The sequence below is a fragment of the Echinops telfairi genome, unplaced genomic scaffold (genome assembly GCF_000313985.2).
Source record: "Echinops telfairi isolate 266 unplaced genomic scaffold, ASM31398v2 ScPeMD7_4;HRSCAF=17, whole genome shotgun sequence".
Taxonomy (NCBI): Eukaryota; Metazoa; Chordata; class Mammalia; order Afrosoricida; family Tenrecidae; genus Echinops; species Echinops telfairi.
Genome location: NW_022103900.1, coordinates 51,580,092 through 51,589,054, shown reverse-complemented (window position 1 = coordinate 51,589,054; position 8,963 = coordinate 51,580,092). Strand labels below are relative to the sequence as shown.

The following is an 8,963-nucleotide window of genomic DNA, read 5'->3' as shown; positions in this document are numbered from 1 at the left end:
CCTCCTTGGGGGACGGACAACAGAAAAGTGGGCGAAAGGAGACATCGGACAGTGGAAGGCATGACAGAGTAACAATCATTTATAAATTATCGAGTGTGAGGGATGGGGAGGGAGGGAAAAATGAGATGCTGATGACAGGGGCTCAAGTAGAATGAAAATGTTTTGAGAATGATGATGGCAGCAGGCGTACAAGTGTGCTTGACTCCATATATGTATGTGTGGATTGTGATAAGAATTGTACAAGCCCCCAATAAAATGATTTAAAAAAAAATCAAATTGCCATGTTACACAAAGACACAATATAGTTAGCTTTGAAATTTTATTGAAACCCAGGTTTACATTATACCAATCTAATACATTATATTAAATGTTTTCCAACTAGTATTTTTACCTGCTTTATATAATTTTTAAGTATGAAAACTTTCTAACTTTTCATGATAAACCAATTATTCTTTAACAAAAATGTTAGATACTTCTCCAACTGTTATTTCACCGTCGTAATTGAAATGATAAGTTCAAATGTTAAAAATTTAAGACCTCAATTTTGTGGCCAGTTTAATATAGGAAAGAAAAAAATTACATGGTTTAACTGTTTAAAACTGTTAACATTTACTGTGGTATTAGAATATGATTTTACAGCATAACCATATGAATTTTTCATTAAAATGTTCAAGTATTTCCTGCTGAACATGCTGAAAGTATAAAAATCTTCATTTTGAATCAACCTATCTTGAATTAATAAAAAAATTAATTGTGGCACTTTAGATAAGACATTTACCCTATTGCATACAGTAAGTGTCTAAGGTACAGCAGAATAAATAGCACGGCTTCCTCTAAGGAGTGAGTCGTTTAGGATCACGGGGGAACATCGAGGTTTGACGGACATTGTGCAACCCCAAAAACAGCATCGTCACTCGTTCCAACCCTGGGGGAAATAAAAACAATCATGAATTTTCTAAAAAAGGAACCTCTCAGGCTCTTCCTTATAATAACCAAAATAAATAACATCATTGCTCTTCAAAATATTCTTTTCTGTTAGGAAGGAAATTGACTTCTATTATGGAGAGTTTAATGACAACAAAAAGTTCAGGTATTAAGTTAGAATGATAAATTATGCAATTTATGATTTAAATAATAAGAAGCAAGATAAACCAGTTCATAAAAATATTTTCAAATGCTACCATATTCTAATTAAGTACCTCAGACCATCAGTGTGAGAGAATGTGAAAACATCCAAGGAACTTTATTCATGGAATATTCGAAATCTGTTCAAATTTTACTCACAAGTAGTATGGTGGCTCCTTCCATAAATGGCTATATAGCACATTATGATACTAAATATTGTGAGTGTACCAGAGACTGAATTAAGATAAGTAACACACAAGAAGCACAGCAGAACTATTTTGTGTGTATTTTGATTGATTTCATGGAAATTTAAGGCTGACATCTTATGCACAAAAAAGGGCAAGGTCACAATTTTTGTACAGTAACAACTTCTAATTTTAAAGATTTTAAAAGAGTGTATCGAACCTCCAAGACAGAAATGGAAATAAGGGAATTAACATTTTTATTGTGATTGCCCACCAAGAAACATCTGCAGATGTACATTTGAACCTTGTATTACAGTAATGTTAAGACTTAAAAGTCCTGTCTTGTCAAAACTTAATTATTAAAAGATAGAAAAGAGAACCTAAGATGCATGGAAACAATTAGTTCAAGGCGCTAATGGACCATGCAAACTCCAGTGTCCATGAACCTGAGACCAGAAGAATTAGATGGTGCCCAGCTACTACTGCTGTCTGAAAAGTTTAACAATGGGAAGTTCTGGATAAAATGGGAGAAAAATGTGGAACAAAACTCAAGTCATACGGGGCCCTGTGCCGCCTGTCCCCCAATAAAGCTTTTCCAACCTTAAAAACAAAACAAAACTCAAGTCATAAAAAAACCCAGGCACACTGGTCAGGTCCAGAGTGGTAGGAACCCTTGAGGCTATGGCCCTCAGCCACTCTTTAGCCCTCAGCAACTATGGCTCAACTCTCAGCCACAGGAAACACAGGGTAGAAGGTGAACAATAACACCAGGGAGGTATGTAATAAATCTGAGGTTCCAGATGTATTATCTGACACTAATCAACCATAGGCATGTGTTCAAAAGGGCAGTATTTGCCCAGGGATAAACCTCAGAAAGGAAGGGATAGAAGAGAAAGGACAAATGGAAATGGTAAACACAGGGAGGGAGTGGGATTGCATTTTCAATGTTAGAATCAAGATATATATGAATGGTAAACAAGCGCTGACAAAGTAGAAAAAAAAGGTAACTTAAAAAAGACAGATGGTATTTTGAAATTTCTTTCCTTTCTTTTTTTGTGTGTGTGTAGCTAAAACAAGTATGCAAAACTGTTATAACCATTCCAGCTTCCTCATTCAAAATTAAGGTTAAGATTTACACCCTCAATTAATCATATAGGTTGGTAAAGTATGAATGCAAGATAAATTATTACCAAATATGAAAAATTAGCTCTAAATTTTTCATTAAAATTGAAACTGTAATTAAATATAGTATTGTTTGGAACAACAAAAGGCTGGTAACAACCTCATGTCCATTAGCAGAAAGCTGGCTATCAAGATTAATGTGCACCCTTTCATTAGATTCTACGTAGCCATAAAAAATGAAAAAGCTTTTTATGTATTAATATGGAATGAGCTACAAAAATTTTAGGTGAAAAAAATCTGAGGTTCCAGATGTTTTATCTGACAACTTGTGTAAAAATACTAAAATGATATAGATGTGTGTGTATATATAGTATTTGTTGCTTATGCAAAAGGCAGGCAGAAAACAATGATTTCCTGAGGGGAGGTGAATATATATCTTATATAACTTTTAAATTTGAAATCCTGGATTTGTTTGGAATATATTGAGTTGATCCTCATTAGCTACAGATTCTGTGTTGGACATTTTGCTTATATGCGGAACTTATTCTTGATTATGGTCAGTCTTAAACATGTACCAGTGCAGAGAGGCAAAACATTCCCATAATTCTTCTTATGAGTCTTTGCTATAGATATCCAAGAACTGAGTTGAAGAAACATTTATTCATTTTAAACTACATAAGCTGTAGAATTGATCCTACATGTCAGACAAATACTACTTTTTAATAAAAATATGTAGTAGATAAGCCCAAATTAAAGCTCTCCCTTGAACTAGTTCAAACTGAGCTAATTCAAGGGAGAGCCTTAATTTGGGTTTATCTGAACGAGCTCAAGGTTGCAGAGAGAAATAGGATACCATTTTATAAGACAGTTTGTTTCTAACCTCACATGGGAAAAGGATGGCTAGAATTTTATTACAGTACTATTCGAACATTGGTTGGGAGTTCATTTTGTTCCTTGGAAATAAAATTTTCATTTGTCATTTACTTAAAAAAAATTCTATATTTCAAGTTTGTATTATACTTAACATTTATGGTCTGATTTGTAAGCAGTGATAAAATGCAAAATTTTATTTTTGAATTCTAAATACAGAAAAAATTTAGTTCGAACTAAGTAATTGTGCTGTCCATGAATCTTGGTAGAAACCAGTGTGACAGAACAGTAAAAGATATTACCAATCCCTCCACCAGCATGAGGAGGCGCTCCAAAGCGGAAGGAATCGATGTAAGCCTTAATTTTCTCTAAATCTAAAACAAAGAAACAACAAATAAAAAACCATGTTACATGTAGGAATCGTTGTGCTGAGTATAATTTCACTAAGAACAAAATTAATAATAACAAAACACATAGATAATTGTCATTTAAACAGCTATAAAACAATGATTGTTCACTTATGATAAAAATTAACTTATTTCTAAGTCTTAAAAACAAAAAGAATATGTATGTGCTATTTCTAGAATACTTTCTTAAATTTATTTAAGTTGTATACCAATTCCATGATGTAAGGCTCTCTCTGTTAGCAGCTGAGGGTCATGAATTCTTTGAGCTCCTGACAATATTTCTTCCCCTCTCATAAACATATCGTAAGAGTTGGACTGTTTCTGCAGGAAAAATAAACAAAAACCAATGCTGTCATCTTCAGTTACATATAGGTGGGAAAAATTTTCTTTTGCAGGAAGCTAAAGTCCATTTTCTCCTTAATCTAGGGCGAAACCTGGTTTGTTCTGTAAAGTAGGACTGAAGTACAGAGGGTGGATCGACTTCTCTTGCTCTGATGGATTTCACGTCTCCCCACTCACTCACAATAAAAATTAGAGCATTACATCTAACTCCTAAGAAGTAGTGTTGAATCTTTAGTTCACTTTATCATCTGAAATGCTTTCAATGTGACGTTTGTTGGGTCATTTTTGGACTTCAAATTATCAACAGATGTTGGACATTTAAAAAAAAATTTTTTTTTTTAGATGTTGGACATTTTTAAGAGCTTGGAAACTTAAAACATTTTTAAAGGAAAGTAAATTGAAATTCAATTCACTGTTGCTTAACCTCTCTCCTATCAGGTGCCTGCTGAGAGCAGCTTTAACTTTCTTCCCCCATATCTAGTAAAATATCTGAGGCTGTCAAGTCATCCAACTCACAGTGACCCTAAAGGACCAAACAGAAACTGGGTTCCTCGGGTTTCTGAGACCGTACGTCTTTATGGAAGTAGACAGTCATACCTTTCTCCCACTGCACTGAGTGGCCAGTGTGCTCAAACCACTGACCTTCTAGTTAGCAGTTGAGCACCTGATCAATGCACTACCAGTACCCTTACCCAATAAAACTGCGGTTTATAAAGTGTGATTCGTAGGCCAGAAAGCTATTGCTTAGGAACTTAGAAGAAGTACAATTCTCAGGCTTCCCCCCAGACTTGCAGAATCAGAAATGTATTTTTAATAGCCCTTAAGGTGATGCTAAGGCACACTGCTTTCAGGGAGTCAAGAGCAAATGGCAAGAGAAAACCATGTAAAGCAACAAGACGTCACCCAGATTATTAACTCCTAAGAGAGAATGTCAATTCCCAAGTCAAAGTCAATGATTTGCTAACACAGTCTACAAATCAGTGAAGGGCATTTATCAACTACATGATCCCCTTTCCTCATAAATCTTCAGAAAAATAACCCATGAAAATGATTTTTAATAAATGTTTTCTGGACAAATTTGCTAGAATATTCAAATCTGACAACAGGATTATGATGTACTGGCAGGAAGCAGTTATAACGTATATTATACTAAGTCCATTAAAACAGCAAATTATGAATGAAAATCACTATTCCACTATACAATAACAACAGAATTATCCTTTTTAGTTTACATCATTTAAAACCAAATCACTTACAGGGTTTCTTGGGTCAGGCATGGTATAGAAAGGTCTGACAGCCAAGGGATACTTGTCGAGAATATAAAAATCTGTATCATACTAGAAAAAGAACAAATGCAATTAAAATAGATTTTTAAAAAGGATTAAAAGAAAAGGATAATGCAAGAAGACAATTCTTTGTTTGGTCATTTTTTTTTTTTTTTTTTTCATACATGGGGTGGGTCCCCCCCCCGACTCGTGTTGTGTTGAGTGGAGCTTTCTTAGTACGCATTTTTCCCCACAAGGTGAGCATCCAGCAACTCGCTCTGCATTAGTGAACCCCGTGGCATCACCTGGGAAGGTTCTCTCTAGTCGCAGTGAATTTTTTTATAAAAGATGTTTTGCTTGAACCTTGTTTTTTGTGAAAGCTCATTCAAAACAGCACGTGGCTGTGAAATTTTGTTTCCTGCTCGGGAAAAATGCTGTAGAAACTGTTGTGATGTTGAACACAGCTTAAAAGGATAGTGCTATGGGAAAACTTCAAGTGTACAAGTGGTTTTCTCATTTCAAAAAAGGTGAAATGTTGATTGATGACAAACCTCGTACTGAATGGCCATCAACTTCCAGAATGGACGAAAAGATCAACCTGTGGTGCATTTGGAGTTCACTCCAACAGGTTAGACTGCTAATCAAGCTTTCTATTTAGAGCAGTGGTTCTCAACTTGTGGGTTGTGACCCCTTTGGGGGTCGAATGACTCTTTCACAGGGGTTGCCTGATTCATAACAGTAGCAAAATTACAGTTATGAAGTAGCAATGAAAATAATTTAAGGTTGGGAATCACCACAACATTGGGAACTGAATTAAAGGGTCGCAGGATTAGGAAAGCTGAGAACAACTGATTTTGAGGTTCTGAAAAGATTGCATAACGGTGTGTGTCCAAAAAAAGCCTGATTTGTAGCAGCCAGGGTTTTGCCACCACGAAAATGCAGCTGCTCAGGCAATTATCTCAGTGCGCCAGCTTTTGACAAAAAACAGCATGCCTCTCTTGCTCCACACACCTTACTCTCTTGACTTCACTTTGTGTAACTTTTTTGTTTCCGCAAATGCAGAGGGACATGAAAGGACAGAGATTTGATGCCATAAAAGAGGTGAAGAAAAAAAGGAGGGAGGTGCTGTCAGCCACCCAGATGAGTTTGAAAAATGTTTCCTAGAATGGAATAGCAGATTTGACAAAAATATTTGACAAATGTATTAAGTGTAATGGAGAATACTTCGAAGGTGATAAGGTTGTTTTGTTAAAAAATTTAAATACATAGCATTGGGGGGAATTCTGGATTTTATGGAAATCCCCCCGTTGTATTTTTTCTTTTTCCTATTTTTAAGTAATATATGTACCCTCAAGCATTCTGCCATAATGTCATTATTCTAATACCTAATTTATAGGAGCTGTTTAACTATTTAGAATGCAAAAATTTGTTTTCCTATCTTTTGGACATGTAAGCTTTATTTAATTTCTCTCCCATCCTAAATTATGCAAGGCATTTTTCATCTTTTCCACTTTGCTATTCTGGCTTATTTAATATTTGAGATTCATTTTGTAAATCTTTTGTTCACGCATTCAAATCCCTTTGGGTTTAAATAAACTTACATTGAATTTATAATTAATTTTGGGAAGAAATGACACCTTTTACAATATTCATAACCAAAAGTCTGCCACATTTTTCCAATTAATTAAAGAAAAATTTTAAGGATCTAAATAAAGTTCAGTATTTTTTTTCCACTGAAAACTACAAAGGAAAGAAATAGAAAACATTAACAGATGACTAAAATTTTTGTTAGAAAGAATATGATGTGACATACCAGAAGGACTTTGCAGAAATCAGCCCAGGAGAGCTAAGAAGAAAATTCAACACTGCTGGATCCCAGGAGGTGCATCATAAAGATAAGTAGGCACAGATCCACAAAGTTTTGAGGGGTTGGGGGGTTTTGGCTTACCACAGTGGAGGCTGGCTAGTGCTTGACCTTAGCCCCGCCACTGTCTCGGCTGGAGCCAGGACCATTTGGAGCCGGCCCACGGGCTTAATCTCAACATAGCCAGAGCTTCCCATGGCCCCGGGGCAGGGATTAAACCCTTGCAGCCCCATGGGCAGTGATCAGAGCTCAGCTGTATTGTTACTTTTGTTTCCCTCTCTTCTCTCTATACCAGCACCGTCTTAGCAGGCCTAGGTTTTATTTTATTTTTTCTTCTTTGTCTCCTCCCTGTTCTCTCACACTCCACTGCTGACCTCCAGACCACTCCCCTTAGCCTAGGGCATTTACACCTGCTGCCCACCCAGTTAGGTGACCTTCACCCTGTGCAGCATAGCCCGAGGCTGGGGAAAGCTGGCTGACCTCCACCAGGGATACTACACCCAACTTCTTACCAGGGAATTCCTGCCTGTGTGGCTGGGGGAACTATTTTTCTTCTGTTGTCCCATGTGACTGAGGGAACTTCCTCCCGCCTACCTTAGTGCCTCACACGCCCTAAAGCAGCTCAGTCAACACTTGTCAATGTTCCAAGCTGCTGCAGGAACGTCTGCCCAACCTCTAGTGATCTACCTGGCCAGGGCAATTCCACCCACACTTTGCGGTGTTCTACACCAAAGCAGGTAACCCACCAGCCTTCTGGGGCACTCCTCTTGAGAGTGAAACCACAAGAGGATAAAGTGGTAGGTGAATTCCATAGTGAAATTAGTTGTAGAGCGCTCAAAGAATCATTCTACGACTCTCCCAGAGATAGCCAGTACTCTTCGACTCCCTGGAAAATGACAACTGGCTCCTCTAAAACAACGCAATGAAAACAGCCATCAGTCCCAACAACCTCAATGAAAAAACAGGAGAAACAAAAGGCAATGGCAAAAGATGTCCCAAACGTTACATAGAAGAAACAGACATTGAGCTGCCACAGAAGGAAATTTTCAGAATGCTGCTTGGAGTCATACAGGACATGAGGGAAGCAATACAGAAAAAGGATAAAACAATAGAGGAGATAAAGTCCACACACCAAAGGGAAATACAAGAGCTTAGGGAGGAGATAAAAAAAACCAGTAGCAGGCTCATGGACCCTGAGAATCGACTGGAGGAGGCAGAGAACTGCACCAGTGACTTGGAGGACAGCCAAGCAGACTTTAACAAATACAAACAAAAATCTAATAAGATCATCAGAGAAGCTGAAGAAAACCAAATAGCTGTTTGATGCTATGAAGAGGAACAACATTAGAACTATTGGATTACCAGAGGAAGGCACAACAAAGAAGTCATCTGCAACAATAGTGAGGGAATTCTTGGAGGAAAACTTCCCCAGCTTAATGATTGAAAACTCGGCAACCACTCAAGAGGCTGAAAGAACCAGCTAGACTGAATCCCAAGAAGTCACCAAGGCACATAATAAACTATCCAACTTTGAGGAAAAGGAGAAAATCATGAGAGCAGCTAGGAAAAACAAGCAATCACATATAAACGTTCCCAAATAAGAATATTCTCAGACCTATCACCAGAAACTATGAAGAGGAGAGAGTGGAGAAACATATTCCAAAAATTGAAGGAAAACAATGCAAACCCAAGAATCCTCTACTCAGTCAAATTATCGATCATGATAGATGGAGAAGTAAGAGTCTTCCCAGACAAGAAAAACTCAAAGAATACAGTGAACCCT

At 37.1% G+C, this 8,963-nt stretch overlaps 1 protein-coding gene across 1 annotated transcript in view; it reads right to left on the bottom strand.

The window, feature by feature from the left end:
- Positions 1-305: 305 nt before the first annotated feature.
- Positions 306-8,963, bottom strand: part of DARS1 (aspartyl-tRNA synthetase 1) — an 83,252-nt gene continuing 74,594 nt past the window's right edge. Inside the window, exons 11-14 of the mRNA XM_013004987.2 lie at positions 5,308-5,388; positions 3,919-4,030; positions 3,605-3,676; positions 306-925 (exon numbers count right to left, since the gene is read on the bottom strand). Of these exons, the coding sequence (XP_012860441.1) occupies positions 834-925; positions 3,605-3,676; positions 3,919-4,030; positions 5,308-5,388 (357 nt within the window). The 3' untranslated portion in view covers positions 306-833. The remainder of the gene's footprint in view (positions 926-3,604; positions 3,677-3,918; positions 4,031-5,307; positions 5,389-8,963) is intronic.